General features: G+C 46.4%; 1 protein-coding gene across 19 annotated transcripts in view; it reads left to right on the top strand.

Moving 5' to 3' along the window:
• The window catches only part of LOC139264761 (uncharacterized), a 460,034-nt gene extending 439,940 nt beyond the window's left edge, over nucleotides 1–20,094 (top strand). For all 19 annotated transcript variants that reach the window (XM_070881860.1, XM_070881862.1, XM_070881861.1 and 16 more), the window contains 2 exons: nucleotides 7,944–8,009; nucleotides 19,663–20,094. Coding sequence is in view for 1 of the 19 variants with exons in the window: in XM_070881854.1 (XP_070737955.1) it covers nucleotides 7,944–7,945 (2 nt within the window). In the remaining 18 variants the exon portion in view is untranslated. The remainder of the gene's footprint in view (nucleotides 1–7,943; nucleotides 8,010–19,662) is intronic.
• The last annotated feature ends 583 nt before the right edge of the window (nucleotides 20,095–20,677 follow it).

Raw genomic sequence — 20,677 nt, 5'->3', positions numbered from 1 at the left:
GTACCTGCCCATGCCCCAATCACCAAACTGGATTTTAGTGACATCCAATCCAGTCGCCCTTCTCCAAGTCGTTGCCCTCCTGCACCAGCTCGTGCTGATCCCTGAAGTGGCTGCTCCCGGGCCGCCGCAGTTCTGCTCCTTTTTATGGCCACGACCTGCGGTGGTGTGTAATGTGGTGACCAGAACTACACACAGTACTCCAGCTGTGGCCTAACCTGTGTTTTATACAGTTTAAGCATAACCGCCCTGCCCTTGTATTCCATGCCTCAACGAATAAAGGCAAGCATTCCATATGTTTTCTTAACCAGCTTATCTACCTGGCCTGCGACATTCAGGAATCTGTGGACTTGTACTCCAAGGTCCCTTTGTTCCTCTACACTGTCCTACCATTTAATGGGTATGCCCTTGTCTTGTTAGACCTCCCCAAATGCATTGTCTCACACTTATCCAGATTGAACAGCTAGTGCTGTTGGGGAGGAGTTAAACTAATATGGCAGGGGGATGGGAACCAATGCAGGGAGACAGAGGGAAACAAAAAGGAGACAAAAGCAAAAGACAGAAAGGAGATGAGTAAAAATGGAGGGCAGAGAAACCCAAAGCAAAAAACAAAAAGGGCCACTGAATATAAAGGGACTGCAGGAGGGGTCAAAACTAACAATCATGGTTTAAAAACTAGGATTAAAACACTCTACCTAAATGCACGCAGCATTCGAAATAAAGTAAATGAGTTGACCGCACAAATCATTACAAATGGGTATGATTTGGTGGCCATTACATAAACATGGTTGCAGGGTGGCCAAGACTGGGAATTAAACATACAGGGGTATCTGATGATTCGGAAAGATAGACAAGAAGGGAAAGGAAGTGGGGTAGCTCTGTTAATAAAGGATGATATCAGGGCAGTTGTGAGAGACGATATTGGCTCTAATGAACAAAATGTTGAATCATTGTGGGTGGAGATTAGAAATAGTAAGGGGAAAAAGTCACTGGTGGGCGTAGTTTATAGGCCCCCAGATAATAACTTCATGGTGGGGCGGGCAATAATCAAGGGAATAATGGAGGCATGTGAAAAAGGAACGGCAGTAATCATGGAGGATTTTAACCGACATATCAATTGGTCAACTCAAATCGCACTGGGTAGCCTGGAGGAGGAATTCATAGAATGCATACGGGATTGTTTCTTAGAACAGTATGTAACAGAATCTACAAGGAAGCAAGCTATCTTAGATCTGGTCCTGTGTAATGAGACAGGAAAAATAAACGGTCTCCTCGTAAAAGATCCTCTCGGAATGAGTGATCACAGTATGGTTGAATTTGTAATACAGATTGAGGGTGAGGAAGTTGTGTCAGAAACGAGCGTACTATGCTTAAACAAAGGGGACTACAGTGGGATGAGGGCAGAGTTGGCTAAAGTAGACTGGAAACACAGACTAAACGGTGGCACAATTGAGGAACAGTGGAGGACTTTTAAGGAGCTCTTTCATAGTGCTCAACAAAAATATATTCCAGTGAAAAAGAAGGGCGGTAAGAGAAGGGATAACCAGCCGTGGATAACCAAGGAAATAAAGGAGAGTATCAAATCAAAGACCAATGCGTATAAGGTGGCCAAGGTTAGTGGGAAACTAGAGGATTGGGAAAATTTTAAACAACAGCAAAGAATGACTAAAAAAGCAATAAAGAAAGGAAAGATAGATTTCGAAGATAAACTTGCGCAAAACATAAAAACAGATAGTAAAAGCTTTTACAGATATATAAAACGGAAAAGAGTGACAAAAGTAAATGTTGGTCCCTTAGAAGATGAGAAGGGGGATTTAATAATGGGAAATGTGGAAATGGCTGAGACCTGAAACAATTATTTTGCTTCGGTCTTCACAGTGGAAGACATAAAAACCACGCCAAAAATTGCTGGTCACAGGAATGTGGGAAGGGAGGACTTTGAGACAATCACTATCACTAGTGGGGTAGTGCTGGACAGGCTAATGGGACTCAAGGTAGACAAGTCCCCTGGTCCTGATGAAATGCATCCCAGGGTATTATAGCAGATGCATTCGTTATAATCTACCAAAATTCTCTGGACTCTGGGGAGGTACCAGCGGATTGGAAAGCAGCTAATGTAACGCCTCTGTTTAAAAAATGGGGCAGACAAAAGGCAGGTAACTATAGGCCGGTTAGTTTAACATCTGTAGTGGGGAAAATGCTTGAAACTATCATTAAGGAAGAAATAGCGGGACATCTAGATAGGAATAGTGCAATCAAGCAGACGCAGCATGGATTCATGAAGGGGAAATTTACTAGAATTCTTTGAGGATATAACGAGCATGGTGGATAGAGGTGTACCGATGGACGTGGTGTATTTAGATTTCCAAAAGGCATTCGATAAGGTGCCACACAAAAGGTTACTGCAGAAGATAGAGGTACGCGGAGTCAGTGGAAATGTATTAGCATGGATCGAGAATTGGCTGGCGAACAGAAAGCAGAGAGTCGGGATAAATGGGTCCTTTTCGGGTTGGAAATCGGTGGTTAGTGGTGTGCCACAGGGATCGGTGCTGGGACCACAACTGTTTACAATATACATAGATGACCTGGAAGAGGGGACAGAGTGTAGTGTAACAACATTTCCAGATTAGTGGTAAAGCGGGTTGTGTAGAGGACACAGAGAGGCTGCAAAGAGATTTGGATAGGTTAAGCGAATGGGCGAAGGTTTGGCAGATGGAATACAATGTCAGAAAGTGTGAGGTCATCCACTTTGGGAAAAAAAACAGTAAAAGGGAATATTATTTGAATGGGGAGAAATTACAACATGCTGCGGTGCAGAGGGACCAGGGGATCCTTGTGCATGAATCCCAAAAAGTTAGTTTGCAGGTGCAGCAGGTAATCAGGAAGGCGAATGGAATGTTGGCCTTCATTGCGAGAGGGATGGAGTACAAAAGCCGGGAGGTCCTTCTGCAACTGTATAGGGTCGTGGTAAGGCCGCACCTGGAGTTCTGCTTGCAGTTTTGCTCACCTTACTTAAGGAAGGATATACTGGCTTTGGAGGGGGTACAGAGACGATTCACTAGGCTGATTCCGGAGATGAGGGAGTTACCTTATGATGATAGATTGAGTAGACTGGGTCTTTACTCGTTGGAGTTCAGAAGGATGAGGGGTGATCTTATAGAAACATTTAAAATAATGAAAGGGATAGACAAGATAGAGGCAGAGAGGTTGTTTCCATTGGTAGGGGAGGCTAGAACTAGGGGGCACAGCCTGAAAATCAGGGGGAGCCAATTTAAAACCGAGTTGAGAAGTAATTTCTTCTCCCAGAGGGTTGTGAATCTGTGGAATTCTCTGCCCAAGGAAGCAGTTGAGGCTAGCTCATTGAATGTACTCAAGTCACAGATCGATAGATTTTTAACCAATAAGGGAATTAAGGGTTACGGGGAGAGGAAGGGTAAGTGGAGCTGAGTCCACGGCCAGATCAGCCATGATCTTATTGAATGGCGGAGCAGGCTCGAGGGGCTAGATGGCCTACTCCTGTTCCTAATTCTTATGTTCTTATGAATTCCATTTGCCACTGTCCTACCCACCTGACCAGTACATTGCAGTTCACAGCTTTCTTCTTAATTATCAACCATACAGCCTATTTTAGTGTCATCTGCAATCTTCTTAATCATACCCCCAATATTTAAGTCCAAGTCATTGATATATACCACAAAAAGCAAGGGACCCAGCACTGAGCCCTGCGGAACCCCACTGGAAACAGCCTTCCTGTCACAAAAACACCCATCATCCATTACCATTTGCTTCCTGCCTCTGAGCCAATTTTGGATCCAACTTGCCACTTTATCCTGGATCCCATGGGCTTTTACTTTCATGACCAGTCTGCCATGTGGGACCTTATCAAAAGCTTTGCTAAAATCTATATACACTAAACGCACTGCGCTCATCAACCCTCCTGGTTAGCTCCTTGAAAAATTCAATCAAGTTAGTGAGACATGACCTTTCCTTAACAAATCTATGCTGACAGTCCTTGATTAATCCATGTCTTTCCAAATGAAGATTTATCCTGTCCCTCAGGATATTTTCCAATTATTTTCCCACCACCAAGGTTAGGCTGACTGGCCTGTAATTACTCCCTTTCTCCCTTTTTAAACAAAGGTACAACATTAGCAGTCTTCCAGTCCTCTGGCACCTCACCTGTAGCTAGAAAGGATTGGAAAATGTTGGTCAGAGCCTCTGCTATTTCCTCTTTTGCTTCTCTTAACAGCCTGGGATACATTTACATAAGAAATAGGAACAGGAGTAGGCCATACGGCCCGTCGAACCTGCTCCACCATTCAATAAGATCATGGCTGATCTGATCATGGACTCAGCTCCACTATCTTGCCCATTCCCCCTAACCCCTTATTGTTTAAGAAACTGTCTATTTCTGTCTTAAATTTATTCAATGTCCCAGCTTCCACAGCTCTCTGAGGCAATAAATTCCACAGATTTACAATCCTCAGTGAAGAAATTTCTCATCTCAGTTTTAAGACCATGCCCTCTAGTTCTAGTCTTCCCCATCAGTGGAAACATCCTCTCTGCATCCACCTTGTCAAGCCCCCTCATAATCTTACACATTTCAATAAGATCACCTCTCATTCTTCTGAATTCCAATGAGTAGAGGCCCAACCTACTCAACCTTTCCTCATAAGTCAACCCCCTCATCTCCGGAATCAACCGAGTGAACCTTCTCTGGTTCATCCGGGCCTGGGGATTTATCCACTTTCAAAGCTGCTAAGCCCCTTAATACTTCCTCTCTCATGGAGTAGTAAAGAAGTAGTGGGATGTTTATAGTATGGCCCTACTATAAATATCCCAAGGCCTTACTTCAATCTTGAACACTGTCTGTTGCTAGGATGATCTGTAATTCTCTCTCTCTCTCGACTGTTGCTAGGCGAGGGTATCGTTCTCCCCCTCATGTACCAACAGACACTGAGCCACATCAGGAAATATTAGGACAGGTGACCAAATGCTTGGCCAAAGAAGTAGATTGTAAGGAGTGTCTTAAAGAAGGGGGAGAGAAACAAAGAGGTGGAGAGGTTTAGGGAGAGAATTCCAGAGCTTAGGGCCGAGGAAGCTAAAGGCACGGCCACCAATGGTGGAGCGATGCAATTGAGAATGTGCAAGAGGCCAGAATTGGAGGAGCGTAGAGATCTTGGAAGTTTGTTGGGCTGAAGGAGGTTACAGAGACAGGGAGGGCCAAGGGGCCAAGAACCTGGAGGGATTTCAAATCAAGAATTTGAATTTTTAAAAAGAGGCATTGACCGGAAGTCAATGTAGGTCAACGAGCTTAGGGGTGATGGGTGAATGGGACTTTATGCAAGTAAAAGTGAATGAAAGTATTTTATTTTGTTTGCTTTCTACCACCCCTGGCTCCCCATTAGGAGAACCTTAGAGGCTCAGGACATTCTGGTTGGTACCCAGTGACCATTAAATCTGCTTTAGCTTGCAAAACTCTTCCTCCCACCGACCCCACCCCCCCCCTTTACTACCCCTATCAGGGGGGACCTCTGCTGGGGGTGCCCTCTTGTCATGTTAATGTCCCACGACAGGAAATAGTGGTGATCCTGGGCCCCGGATAGGGTCTTGGATGAGGGGGGTATTAAGATACATTAGGCAAACATTTTGTTGTTAGCTACAGCCATAGAATCATAGGAACTTACAGCACAGAAGTAGGCCATTCAGCCAATCGTGCCCATGCTGGCTCTTTGAAAGAGCAAATGTGCCCTGTTTTTTTCCTTAACCCTGTAACTGCCACATCCTCAAGTGCGTGTCCCACTCCTTTTCAAAATTATTTATGGAATCAGCTTCCACCACCGTTTTAGGTAAAGCATTCCAGATCCCGACAACTCCCAGAGTGAATTTCTTTCCTCCATCTCCACTCTTAGGCCCCAAGTTTCCACATGATTTGCTCCTGATTTTTAGGAGCAACTGGTGTAGAACGGAGTATCTTAGAAATTGGAATTCTCCACACTTAGTTTGCACCAGTTCTAGTCAGGTAGAACAGTTTCACTTTGGAACAGAATTTTCTTTTCAAAAGGGGGCGTGTCCGGCCACTTACGCCTGATTTCAAAGTTTCGTGAGTGAAAACTTACTCCAAACAAACTTAGAATGGAGTAAGTGAAGATTTTTGTATGCTCAAAAAAACCTTATCTACACTTTAGAAAATCAGGCATAGGTTACAAATTAGGTGTAGGGAACGAGGTGGGGGGGGGGGGGGAGGGGGGGGAAGGGAAGTCATTAAATTCTACAATCAATCCTTAGTTATACTTATACAAATATTATACAAATAAATCCAACCTGAATAAAAATTTATAAGCAAAGAAAAGATTAAATAAACCATGTTCCTACCTGTGTGAAAGTGCTTCAGGCAGGCCTTTCATGTTGGAGACAGGCATGGGTGTGGCGTCAGTGTCTCGACGGCAGCGGCAGCAAGCTTCGAGCTGAGCTGCAGTGCTTGAGGCAGGCCTTCATTCTCTTCGTGGCTGGCCGCGAAGAAGCAGCACCGGACGGACCCGAGGCCATTCGGCCATGAGATAGCAGCGGCATCAGTGGCTGGCCGGCAGCCGAAGATACAGCAGCAGCCTTCGAGCTGTGAGGGGGACTGAGGCCATTTGGACAGGGAGAGGCAGCCACATCGACAGTTTTATATTTAAATTTGCAGAATGGGTGCTGCATTGTCAACACCACGTATTATTGCAAAGTTGAATTGACACTCTTATTTCTCCAAACACACAGTCCTTAATTTGCATGCACCAATGCAGCACCGGTTCTGCAAGTTTAGGAGTGAAAAGCTGAACTCACTGATTTCAGCAGGTGATTTATTCAGCAGTGCTGCTAAAAGCACTCCCTCACACACAGAAATATCAAAAAAAATTAAATTACAAGCCTTTGCAGGGGTCCAAGAAACAAATCTTCACTATTTCTGCAGTATTTTTAAAAATGGCCGAGTGCCAATGTTTGTGTGAGACTGCGCATGTGCGCACGCTCCAACGCGCACGCGCAGGGTTGCCGGCACCACGAAGGCTAATTTAAATTGTACCCGCCCCCTGCTACTTAGAAAATCGGCGCGAGTGTTAGGCTCCGCCCCCTGCTGCGAAGAGCGCGCCGCGCCAAGCAGACATCGAGCTCCAAGGAGCTCGAGAATATCGGACTTTTTTTTTAGGTGCCGTTTACGGCGCGAGAAACAGGCGCCCAGCTCGGAGGTGCGCCGTTTTCACCGCGGCACGAAACTTGGGGCCTTAGATCTTTCACCAATTGTTTTAAATCTGTGACCTCTGGTTATTGACCCACTCGCCATAAACTCTCATCCTCTTTAAAATTTCTGTTCGGTCATTTTTTAACCTTCTCTATTCCATAAGAACAGTCCGAACTCTCCTTATAACGGAAGTCCTTCATCCTGGTAACATCCTGGTAAACCTCCTCTGTACCCTTTCTAAGCCCTTCACATCTTTCCTGAAGTTTTTTGCCCAGAATTGTCCACAATGCTCCATCTGAGGCTTAACCAATGATTTATAAAGTTCTAGCATGATCTCTTTGCTTTTATACTCTATGCTTCTATTTATAAACCCATGTAGCTTACATGTTTTTTGATCCACCTGATCAACTTGCCCTGCCATCTTTTAAGGATTTGTGTGAATGGACGCCAAGATCTCTCTGCTTATCTACACTTATCAAAATCGTGCCATTTATAGTATACTACCTTTCCATATTAGTCCTCTCACTGTGCATTACTTCACACGTCTCTGCATTCAACTCCATCAGCCATGTTTCTGCCCATTTCACCATCCTGTCTGTGTTATCCTGAAATCTACCTCTCTTATCCCACCGACCCTCTTAATACTCAACTGGACTTGAAGGTTTGTGATGATTGTAATCTACACGGTTTGTACTAAATGTTTCTGTTTTTTTGTTAATGACAGGACACTGACCATGCACGCGATGACCACCGGGATATGAAGCCCTGCAACTATTCTGACTCTGGCATTGTAAGTTCTAAAACTCTACGGGGAAAAACTGGCTGGTAACACTCGTGAGGCGCGAGATTTTGCGCCAGGCGCAGAACTCTCGCCTCTCGTGAGAAATTGGGGCTCCACCTTCGAAAGGAAGTGTAGCGCAAAACTGGGGCAGTAGTGGGGCGGACGCGTCGGGAGCGGGGCACAGCGCGACGCAGTGGGCCACGTAGTGCTGCCGCGTAGGAGGGGCTATTACCATAATTAAAGGGAAGGGCCCAAGCTGCATATTCTGCAGCAACAAAAGTGTCCTTCCTAAACCACCAGGGACTGGGCGTGCCGTGCAAGCAGAGTGCCGGGCTGACCCATCGTGGCATGAACCAACAAAATTTCAAGCCCGGCAAAATCGGAGGCATTTTTTTCTGAAATGCCTTCAGCATCCTAGGCCCCTTTAACTGGCCGCCCGGTACATGTCCCCTGAAGCTGTCATTGTCATCACCCGGCACAGCTTCAGGTGGTGTTCCCCAATTCAGGGTCCAGGGCACTAACGGGGAGTTGCACATTGTGATTGTTAGTGGCGCCGCACCCAGGCAAAAAGTCGTTGCGCCCCATTAGCTACCATCGGGGGCGCTAAAGGGAGGCGCAAATGACTCAAATTTCTTGGCCTAAAAGCTTTAATTTGAACAATTGGGCTCAGTGTTCCCAGTTATTGTGCTGTTAGAGCAAGGTCTCATGTCACCGAATGGCAGAATTTGGACTCGTAACCAGACAGTCTTCAGATGGAGCAGCAGACATGTGGAGAGCGGGTGATGGGTGAATGGTACTTGGTGCGAGTTAGGGTAAGGACAGCAGAGTTTTGGATGACCTCAAGTTTATGTAGGGTAGGACCTGGGAGGGCAGCCAGTAATGCATTGCAATAGTCAAGTCTAGAGGTAACAAAGGTACAGATGAGGGTTCCATGAGCAGCTGAGCTGATGAGTCAGGGCAAAAGAACATAAGAAATAGGAGCAAGAGCAGGTCATTTGGCCCCTCGAGCCTGCTCCACCATTCAATAAGTCAGGCGATGTTATGGAGGTGGAAATAATTGATCTTAGTTATGGCATGGATATGTGGTATTGTTCGAGACTGGAGTAGACTTCCTCTTTGGTCTCGTCTGTAGCTTCCAGTGTTGGCGTGTACGCCCTAAAGAGCGTAGTGCACTGGTTCCAGGCTAGGGTGGGCCGAAGAGTCATGAGGCTTTTGCTTATCCCACAAGGGGAATCTCTGAGATGGCCCACTAGCTTGTTTTTTACTGCGAAGCCTACCCGATGGAGGTGCCTTTCCAGAAGAAGGTGTAGCCACGACCTTGTTCTTTGAGCTGGCCTTCCCTTGCCTGCTAGGTCTTGCTTAGGGCAGCGATGTTGAGGTCAATGTTGGTTATCAAAATCCACAACGAGGACTTGGACAACATGGATCATTTTCCATAATTCGGGAGCCGACTGTCAACAAGGGCAGACATCGACGACGAGGTCCAACACTGTCTTCAGTGTGCCAGCGCAGCCTTTGGTCACCTCAGGAAGAGAATGTTTGAAGACTAGGACCTCAAACCCAGCATCAAATTCATGGTCTACAGAGCAGTAGTGATACCCGCCCTCCTATATGGCTCGGAGACATGGACTATGTAAAGCAGGCACCTCAAAACACCGGAGAAGTACCACCAACGTTGCCTCCGCAAGATCCTGCAAATCCATTGGCAGGATGGGCGCACCAATACCAGTGTTCTCACTCAGGCCAACATACCCAGCATCGAGGCATTCACCACACTCGATCAACTCCGCTGGACAGGCCACATCGTCCGCATGTCTGACACGAGAGTCCCGAAACAAGTGCTGTACTCGGAGCTCTGACACGGCAAGCGAGCCCCAGGTGGGCCGAGGAAACGCTTCAAGGACACCCTCAAAGCCTCCTTGAAAAAGTGCAACATCCCCACCGTCACCTGGGAATCCCTGGCCCAAGGCACCCAAAGTGAAGGAAAAGCATCCGCGAAGGCGTTGAGCACCTTGAGTCTCTTCGCCGAGAGCAAGCTGAAGCTAAGCGCGGCAGCGGAAGGAGCACGCCCAAGCCTGAATATCGTCCAGGTTTAGCTGCATGCGGGCATTGACTGCTTCATTATCTGAGAAGTTGCAAATGGAACTGAACATTATGCAATCATCAGCGAACATCTCCACTTCTGACTTTTTGATGCAGGGATATAGAAGGAAGTAGGGCTGTTGTAGGGGATTGAAAAGGGATGTGGGTGGAGCGTAATACAAGGAAGCGGTCAGAGATGGCCTTATCTGATTGACATGATGGGAGCAGCGATGCCACGTGAGATAGCAAGGTCAATGGGTTGACTGTAAATGTCGGTTGGAGAGTTTACATGGAGGGAGAGATTAACCATCTTAGGCAAAGAGGACTGGAAACAGCTACTTGAAGTAACGAGCTTCATGGATAAGGGGGAACCAGTGGATGTGGTGTATTAGGATTTCCAGAAGGCATTCGATAAGGTGCCACGTAAAAGGTTACTGCGCAAGATAAGAGCCCACGAGGTTGGGGGTAATATATTAGCACGGATAGAGGATTGGCTAACTAACAGAAAACAGAGAGTTGGAATAAATGGGTCATTTTCCGGTTGGCAAACAGTAACTAGTGGGGTGCCGCAGGGATCGGTGCTGGGTCCTCAACTATTTACAATCTAAATTAATGACTTGGATGAAGGGACTGAGAGTAATGTAGCCAAGTTTTCTGATGATACAAAAATAGGTGGGAAAGCAAATTGTGAGGACGACACAAAAATCGGCAAATGGATAAAGACAGTGAGTGGGCAAAAATTTGGCAGCTGCAATATAGGCCCCAAGTTTCCACATGATTTGCTCCTGATTTTTAGGAGCAACTGGTGTAGAACGGAGTATCTTAGAAATCGGAATTGTCGTCATTTAGTTTGCTCCAGTTCTAGTCAGTTAGAACAGTTTCACTTTGGAACAGAATTTTTTTTCAAAAGGGGGCGTGTCCGGCCACTTACGCCTGATTTCAAAGTTTCGTGAGTGAAAACTTACTCCAAACTAACTTAGAATGGAGTAAGTGAAGATTTTTGTACGCTCGAAAAAACCTTGTCTGCACTTTAGAAAATCAGGCGTAGGTTACAAATCAGACGTAGGGAATGGTTGGGGGGGGGTGTTTAAAGGGAAGTTTATAAACATTAAACACTTCAGTTTTACAAATAAAGAGCCATCATCAATAATAAATGATAAATACATCAATAAATCAACCAATAAATCAATCAAAATAAATTAATAAGAAATAATTTTTTTTTAAATCAATAAATAAAACATTTTCTACTTACCGACTGCAGCACCGGGAGCCCTCCGACAGCGTGCTGGGATGCCCCCCTCAGTGTGTCTCTGTCAGTGTTTCTATCTCTCTGTCTGTCTGTGTGTCTCTCATTCTCTGTCTGTCAGTGTCTGTGTTTCTGACAGCGAGGGAAGAGGGAGGAGGGGGGTAGAGGGAGAGAGGGGGGGAGCAGAGGGAGGGAAGGGGGAGGGAAGGGGGAGAAGGGGGAGGAAGTGGGAGGGATGGGGAGAAGGGGGAGGGATGGGGAGAAGGGGGGGAGAAGGAGATTGGGGGGGAGAAGGAGATTGGGGGGGCAGAAGGAGATTGGGGGGGAGAAGGAGATTGGGGGGGTAGAAGGAGATTGGGGGGGTGAAGGAGATTGGGGGGGGTGGGGGGGAAGAAGAAGGGGGAGGGAGGCTGAACGGGCTGGGCCCGAGACTTCGGGCAGGGCCCGTCCCCAGCACAAGATTTACAGGTAGGTGGCGTTGGGTCGTGTCGGGGGGGTGATGGGAGGGAGGTCGGTTCGGTTCGGGTCGGGGGGAGGGAGGGAGGAGGGAGGTCAGGTCGGATCCAGTCCGGAGGCGGCGGGGGGAGCGGGTGTCGGGTCCGGTCCAGAGGCCGGGGGGGGGGAGGGGAAGCGGGTGTCGAGTCGGGTCGGGAGGAAGCAGGAGCTGGCCGTGGGAGGAGCCTTATTCACGCAGCCCCAGTGAGGCCATTTGGCCAGGGCTAGGGGCTGCATGCTTCGGGCCCCTCCCACAGAGTTTCGGGCGCCTGGAGTTACTGCACTTGCGCGCCCACTGTAGCGCGCATGTGCAGAGGTCCCGGCAGTGTTTTCAGCGCAGGGACCTGGCTCCGCCCCCCCCACAGCTCGTGCTGCGCTGCGCCAAGGGCCAGAGGACCTGCAGGGAGGTGGAGAATACAGAGGTTTTTTTTAGGCGCACTTTGTGGCGCGAAAAACGGGCGTCCAGGTCGGGACTGCGCCGTTCTAGGCGCGGCTCGCAACTTGGGCCCATAATGTGGGAAATAATAGAAAAGCAAATTATAATTTAAATGGAGAAAAATTGCAAAGTGCAGTAGAGAGAGAACCTGGGGTCCTTGTGCAGGAAACACAAAAAGTTAGTATGCAGTTACAGCAAATAATCAGGAAGGCAAATGGAATGTTGGCCATTATTACAAGGGGGATAGAGTATAAAAGCAGAGAAGTCCTGCTGCCACTGTACAGGGTATTGGTGAGGCCACACCTGGAGTACTGTGTACAGTTTTGGTCTCTGTATTTAAGGAAGGATATACTTGCATTGGAGGCTGTTCAGAGAAGATTCACTAGGTTGATTCCGGAGATGAGGGGGTTGACTTATGAGGATAGGTTGAGTAGGTTGGGCCTATATATATTGGAGTTCAGAAAAATGAGAAGTGATCTTATTGAAGCTTATAAGGTAATGAGGGGGCTCGACAAGGTCAATGCAGAGAGGATATTTCCACTCATAGGGGAAACTAAAACTAGGGGACAACATCTTAGAATAAGGGGCCACCCATTTAAAACTGAGATGAGGAGAAATTTCTTCTCTGAGGGTTGTAAATCTATGGAATTCTCTGCCCCAGAGACCTGTTGAGGCTGGGTCATTGAATATATTTAAGTGGAGATAGACAGATTTTTGAGCGATAAGAGAGTAAAGGATTATGGGGAGCAGGTGGGGAAGTGGAGCTGAGCCCATGATCAGATCAGCCATGATCTTATTGAATGGCGGCGCAGGCTCGAGAGGCCAAATGGCCTACTCCTGCTCTTATTTCTTATGTTCTAAGTTAAATCAGTGTTAGAGCATTGGGAGGCATTCAAAGAGGAGATCTGGAGGGTTCGGAACCGGTATGTTCCCTTATAGAAAAAGGGTGGGACTGACAAATCTCTCTGGCTACAGGTGTGGTGTCGAAGGATTAGAGGACTGCTAACGTTGTACCGTTGTTTAAAAAGGGAGGAAGGGATAGACCGAGTAATCACAGGCCAGTCGGCCTAACCTGGGTAGTGGGAAAACTTGAAACATTTTGAGGGACAGGATAAATCATCATTTAGAAAGACACAGATTAATCAAAGACAGTCAGCATGGATTTATGAAGGGAAGGTCGTGTCTGACAAATGTGGTTGAATTTTTTGAGGAGGTAACAAGGAGGGTCGAAGAGGGTAGTGCAATTGACGTAGTGTAGATGGACCTTCCCTTTTGTTCTGAGCAGCGTAGAGGCCCCGACCTGCGTGAGAATACAAGCGGCAGGTTGAGGCCATAAAAGAAGCCCGGGAGCAGCGTGTAGGCCACGGGAGCAGCGTGGAGCAGTGCGAGCTGGTGCAGGAGGGCGATGGCAGCGAAGAGTGACATCATCAAGGTTCAGGTCGGTGATTGGAGCGTGGGCAGCTACAGCAGGAGCGGCGAGAGACTGTGGAGGGATGTGATTGGGGGCCCAGGAGAGGTGTGAGTTCGGGGCCAGGGACCCAGGGGCAACATGGGCCAGCCCACACTGCGATATGTGTGCGCACTAGGTCCGTGCAGCAGAGCAGGTCTCCAGTCGTCTTGGATAACCCTTGCCACTGGACCAAAACCTAGCTCTGTCAAGCCCATGTGGTGGCTGGTGTGCAACGGCCACCACACATTAAAAAAATCCACACACAGTCATCTTCCACCCTTGAGGATGTAGATCGGGATCTGGAATAGAAGGTCCTTCATTGAAACACCTGTGAACTCATCCTTTTTTGGCGTGAAAGCAAGTCATCCTCGTTTCAAGGGACTGCCTATGATGTTGATATGGATTTTAGCAAGGCTTTTGATAAGGGCCCACATGGCAGACTGGTCATGAAAGTAAAAACCCATGGGATCCAGGGCAAAGTGGCAAATTGGATCCAAAATTGGGTCAGAGGCAGGAAGCAATGGATAATGGTTGATGGGTGGTTTTGTGACTGGAAAGCTGTTTCCAGTGGGGTGCTGCAGGGCTCAGTACCAGCTCCCTTGCTTTTTGTGATATATATCAATGATTTAGACTTGAATGTAGGGGGAATGATTAAGAAGTTTGCAGATAATACACAAATTGGCTGAGTGATTGATAATGAAGAAGAAATCTGTAGACTGCAGGAAGATATCAATGAACTGGTCAGGTGGGCAGAACAGTGGCGAATAGAGTTCAATCTGGGGAAGTGTGAGGGATCCATTTGTGGAGGGCTAACAAGGCAAGGGAATACACAATAAATGGTAGGACAGTGAGGTATGGCGGAACAAAGTGACCTTGGAGTGCATTCCACAGATCCCTGAAGGCAGCAGGCCAGGTAGATAAGGTGGTTAGTAAGGCATACGGGATACTTACCTTTATTAGCCGAGGCAAGGAACTTTATATGCTTGAACTTTATAAAACACTAGTTAGGCCACAGCTAGAGTACTGCATGCAGTACTAGTCACCACATTACAGGAAAGATGTGATTGCACTAGAGAGGGTACAGAGGAGATTTAGAAGAATTTTGCCTGAACTGGAGCATTTGAGCTATGAGGAAAGATTGGATAGGCTGGGTCTGTTTTCATTTGAACAGAGGAGGCTGAGGGGAGACCTTTGAGCTGTATAAAATGATGAGGGGCCTAGATAGAGTGGATAGGAAGGACCTATTTCCCTTAGCATAGGGGTCAACAACTAGCGGCATAGATTTAAAGTAATTGGTAGGAGGTTTTGAGGGAATTTCTTTTATCCAGAGGGTGGTGGGGGTCTGGAACTCACTGCCTGAAAGGGTGGAAGAGACAGAAACCCTCACCACATTTAAAAAGTACTTGGATATGCACTTAAAATGCCGTAACCTACAGGGCTACGGACCGAGAGCTAGGAAGTTGGATTCGGCTAGATAGCTCTCTGTCATCCGACGCGGACATGATGGGCCGAAATGGCCTCCTTCTGTGCTGTAAATTTCTATGATTCTATGATTAAGGTTGGATAGGAGGACAGTGAACTCAGGAGAGAGAGCATGATGAATTGAGATGGAGGTTGACATCTCCAAGGTTGAGAAATCGTCAGTGCAGAAGCTGAGGAAGCAAAGCAATGAAGCTACCTCGGTGAAAAAATTGTTAAGGTACTTGGGTGGGTGGTAGAGAATGAGGATTTTAAATGAGGAGGTGGTGGACAAGGTGAAATGCTCAAAGGAGGAGAAAGTGCCAGCGGAGTAAGAGGACAGACCAAGGTGCGATTTGGTAATGAGAGCCACACACGGCACCATGACGGTCTGGGCAAGGTAAGTGGAGGACGTTGTAGCCAGGTGGGCAGGCTTCATTTAGGAGTAAGGTGTCATTACCCCTCAGCTAGGTTACTTCCAAGGCCATGATGTCAATGTAATCATCCACGTTGAGCTCATGGATGGCAAGGGGCTTGTACACAAGTGAACGGACTTTTTGGGGGGAGATGCAGAGAGGGGACATGATAGCTGATCTGCTGCCAGAATCCACAGGGTCAGCGCTGGGACGGGGAGGACGTTGGCTAGACGGGAAGGTCGGTGAGAGTGTAGAATGGGACAATTGGGGTTGATGCTTGTGAGGAGGAAGTGACGAATGCCTCATTGGCCCTTCGGAGAGGCACAGAGGGAAGAAGCTGTAGGCTTATCCAAGAGGGACGGCGACAGGAGAGTAGGAAGGTTGGAGTAATGACGGATTGGGATCGAGATTTGGGAGAGCAGAGAGAGGAGAAATGAAAGGAGGCATGAGGGCAGGAGATAGCTGCCATGGAGAGGAAGGAAAACAAGAAAAAGAAGGAGAAAGAAGTGGAAATAGAAGTGATCGGCTCGGTCCGAAGCGGCAGCCAAAATGCACACACGAATGGACACGGGAAACTTAAGTTATATAGGCATGGTTAAGCAGCAATTATTAGGACACATATTTCTTGGTAGTAACATGGAATAGATAGGAAACAATAGGAGCAAGCCCACCATTAAAGTCAGAGGTCCCGTGGTGGAATAAAGTTGATGTAGGTAGGTTAGAGTTGACATGGAGCATCAATGAACTGTTGCCCAACTACAGGCCAGTCAGCTTAACCTTGGTAGCAGGGAAGCTTTTAGAAATGATAATCCGGGACAAAATTAACAGTCACTTGGACATGAGTGGATTAATTAAGGGAAGCCAGCATGGATTTGTTAAAGGCAAATTGTGTCTATCTAACTTGATTGAATTTTTTGATGAGGTAACAGAGGGTTGATGAGGGCAATGCAGTTGATGTGGTGTACATGGACTTTCAAAAGGCATTTGGTAAAGTGCCACATAACAGGCGTGCCAGCAAAGTTGAAGCTCATGGAATAAAATGGACAGTGGCAGCATTGATACGAAATTGTCTAAGTGACAAGAAACAGAGTAGTGGTGAACGGTTGTTTTTCGGACTGGAGGAAGTTGTTCCCCAGGGGTTAGTACTAGGACCACTGCTTTTCTTAATATATAGTAATGACTTGGAAAAGGACATAGACAGGCTAGTGGCAGATGAAGTTTAACGCAGGAAAGTGCAATGTAGGAAGAACGAGGAGAGGCAATATAAACTAACGCGTACAATTCTATCAGGGTGCACCACAGAGAGACTCGGGGGTATATGTGCACAAATCATTGAAGGAGGCAGGACAGGTTGAGAAAGCGGTTAAAAAAGCATACAGGATCCTGAGCTTTATAAATAGAGCCATAGAGTACAAAGGCAAGGAAATTATGACGAACCTTTATAAAACATTGGTTCGGAGACAACTGGAGTATTGTCTCCAATTCTGGGCACCGGACTTTAGGAAGGATGTGAAGGCCTTAGAGAGAGTGCAGAAAAGATTGACAAGAATGCTTCTAGGGATAAGGGACTTCAGTTACATGGATCGACTGGAGAAGCTTAGTTGTTCTCCTTAGAGCAGAGAATGTTGAGAAAAGGTTTGATAGAGGTATTCAAAATCATGAGGGTTCTAGACAGAGTAGAGAAAAACTATTCCCATTGGCGGAAAAGTTGAGAACCAAAGGACAAAGATTTAAGGCGATTGGTTGAAGATCCAAAGGCGACACGAGGAAGAAACATTTTTATGAAGAGAATGGATAGGATCTGGAATGAACTGCTGGAAAGGGAGGTGGAGGCAGATTCAATCGTGGCTTTCAAAAGAGAATTGGATAAGTACCTGATGGAAACAAATTTGCAGGGCTATGGCAAAATGGCAGCGGAGTGAGACTAGCTGAAGCGAGAGAGTCAGCATGGACTCGACGGGCCGAATGGCTTCCTACTGTACGGTAATGATTCTATGATTCTAAGTTCAGAGACAGGTGTAGCGAGTGAAATTCAGAAGTTATTTGAAGCATAGAGAATTGGAGGATGGAGGTTATTTTGTGGGAGTGACAATCCAGATATGCAGAATCGGTTGCGGGTTCAAGACACAGGGAGAACCTCATGGGGAATTCGAGATACATGGAGAATCCCAGACAAATGGAGAGTGACAGACACATGGGGAATTCAAGACACATGGGGATCCTGGATACATGGAGAGTCCCCAATACAAGGAGAGTCCCAGGCATATGGGGGAATCCTAGGTACATGGTGAGTCCCAAATACAAAGAGAATTGTAGATATATGGATAGTCCCAAACACATGGAGAATTCTAGATAATGTTGGAAAGTGTGAGGTCATGCACTTTGGCAGAAAAAAAATCAAAGAGCAAGTTATTATTTAAATGGAGAGTGCTGCAGTACAGCGGGACCTAGGGGTACTTGTGCATGAAACACAAAAGGTTAGTATGCAGGTACAGCAAGTGATCAGGAAGGCCAATAGAATCTTCACCTTTTATTGCAAAGGGGATGGAGTATAAAAGTATGGAAGTCTTGCTACAGTTATACAGAATATTGGTGAGGCCGCACCTGGAATACTGCGTACAGTTTTGGTTTCCATATTTACGAAAGGATAAACTTGCTTTGGAGGCAGTTCCGAGAAGGTTCACTTGATTGATTCTGGAGATGAGGGGGTTGACTTATGAGGAAAGGTTGAGTAGGTTGGGCCTCTACTCATTGGAATTTAAAAGAAGAGAGGTGATCTTATCGAAATGTATAAGATTATGAGGGGGCTTGACGGGGTGGGTGCAGAGAGGATGTTTCCACTGATGGGGAGACTAGAACTAGAGGTCATGATCTTAGAATAAGGGGCCGCCCATTTAAAACTGAGATGAGAAGAAATTTATTTTCCCTGAAGGTTCTGGATCTGTGGAATTCTCTGCCTCAGAGAGCTGTGGAAGCTGGGACATTGAATAAATTTGAGACAGAAATAGACAGTTTCTTAAACGATAAGGGAATAAGGGATTATGGAGAGCGGGCGAGGAAGTGGACCTGAGTTCATGATCGGATCAGCCATGATCGTATAAAATGGCAGAGCAGGCTCGAGGGGCCATATGGCCTACTCCTGTTCCTATTTCTTATGTCCTTATGTTCTTATAAGTAGACAGTCCTAGAAACTCTTTCAACATATCTTTACTGTAAAAATATATTTCATACCTCTTATTTCCTTGATTAGCTAAAAGTCTTGGCTAAAGAGAATTCTAGTCGCGTGGAGAGTCCCAGTCACATGGAGAGTCCCAGTCACATGGAGAGATTTTACATATGAACATACTATAAATGACAGAGAGAAAAAGACCTTCTGGTCCATCTGGCCTGTCCCACACAACTCCAATTCCTTGTTCATCACAATATATACAGTCCCTATCCCACCTGAAAACCATGTGATCTCTTGGTACAAGCGAAATACCAGATAAAAACTCAGGCCAATTTTGTCTTGTTACAATGTGATTGAGAAGCAGGAAAAAGACACTTAGCCAATCAAGGAAATATGAAAGATATTTTTACTGTAAAAATATGTTGAAAGAGTTTCACGAACCAGTTTGTTTTTCCTCCGCCTTCAGTACTGGGTTCAAGCTCTTCCAGGTGGCCTTGACTCAATACATTCACTCCCTCTCAAGTTTCTCAGAAGATCTCAAGGCATGAATTCTGCCACAATTTCCACCCAATAATTAGAAGGAGAGGATATATGCCGCAGGCAACTTTTGACTTGCTTCAGCACAAACATGTTGTGCTGAATGGCATCCTTCTGTGCCATAAACATCTTTGGTTCAGGATACAGAGGCAAAAACCCAATAATCATTTCGCCGTTATTTATTTTTTCACCCATTTTCCTTTTGTGGCACTCACTGAGCAAGGCACCCTCACTGGACGATTGTCCAGGTGGGTGACTTGTTTCCTGGTGTCTTCCAATGCTGCAGTATGGAGCTGGAGGGCACTGTGCTGCCAAGCTGGGCAGGTGGAACCCTGATACAACTGTTTGATGAAACGTTCAATTTCTTCTTCAGGCTTTAGAAGGTGAAAGACATAGTCGCTCGCTAGATTCAGAAAGTGGAACATCTGAGGAACGCAGGGGAATGAGTCATCCTTAGAATTCACAGAGAATCCCGAAAGCATTCTAAGCTTGGTGTTATAATAACTCCACCCACCCGACATACTGATGCTGCTTGTGGAATTTCCCAGTGAGCAACATGGAGAAAAGGTCATCGTAGTGAGAAAAGGTCATCGTAGTGAGGAGTCTTCATAGATTGGACTGTGTTTGATTAGCAGTGACAATAAAGGGACTTCCACCCCAGTTTGAAGAGTAGAGTAAAAACAACCCTCAGCTCAAATTATGAATTCTTAGGTTTTACATTCTCAATGTGAGAGATAACAGTACCCTCTGTGGCTCAGTGATTCAATGCACTACATGGTAATCTCGTGAGCCTGGAAGGAATAAAACCCAGGTTATTGCCTGCATCTTTGTGGAGTACTTTTACTGTCCTCAATGCCTTTAGGCTACAGATGGACAAAAAAAACCCAGCCAAGCAAGGGTCTGCTCTTAATCACTAGTCAGTGCTCCTACTGGAAGTTGGGCTTTTATAGACCTCAAGTGAATGGGGGCAGCTGTGAAGTTCCATCTGGTGCTGTCAAATAATTACCAGTAGTCACTGTTGAGGCTTACACCTGAAGAATGGCCATATGAGTAAGGTTACCAGCTTGATGCTGGTGTCCAGCAAACCTATAGCCAACAAATGTCAGCACACTCTCACTGGGCAGTCTTGCTGCGAATGTGAGATCACTTAGTCACACCCCTGATTTAGTTAAATGGACACTTTGAATGTCAAAGAAACACAAAGTTATCTGTCTCTCTGCAATTTTGGCCAATTTGCTTGGTTCTTTCCTCCCTGGCTGGCTAATTGTTTTGGAGGAGCGACCGGGGTAGGGGGTTAATTCTTCCAAGCCAAAAGGACAAATTGTAGATCTAGTCCAAAGGCCCCAGCTCTACAAATGCCGGGAGTTTCGAGAGTACCCAAGGCGATG

The sequence above is a fragment of the Pristiophorus japonicus genome, chromosome 5 (assembly GCF_044704955.1).
Source record: "Pristiophorus japonicus isolate sPriJap1 chromosome 5, sPriJap1.hap1, whole genome shotgun sequence".
In the NCBI taxonomy this organism is placed as follows: Eukaryota; Metazoa; Chordata; class Chondrichthyes; family Pristiophoridae; genus Pristiophorus; species Pristiophorus japonicus.
The sequence above is the reverse complement of the archived record's forward strand: the minus strand, read 5'-3'. Positions and strand labels throughout refer to the sequence as shown.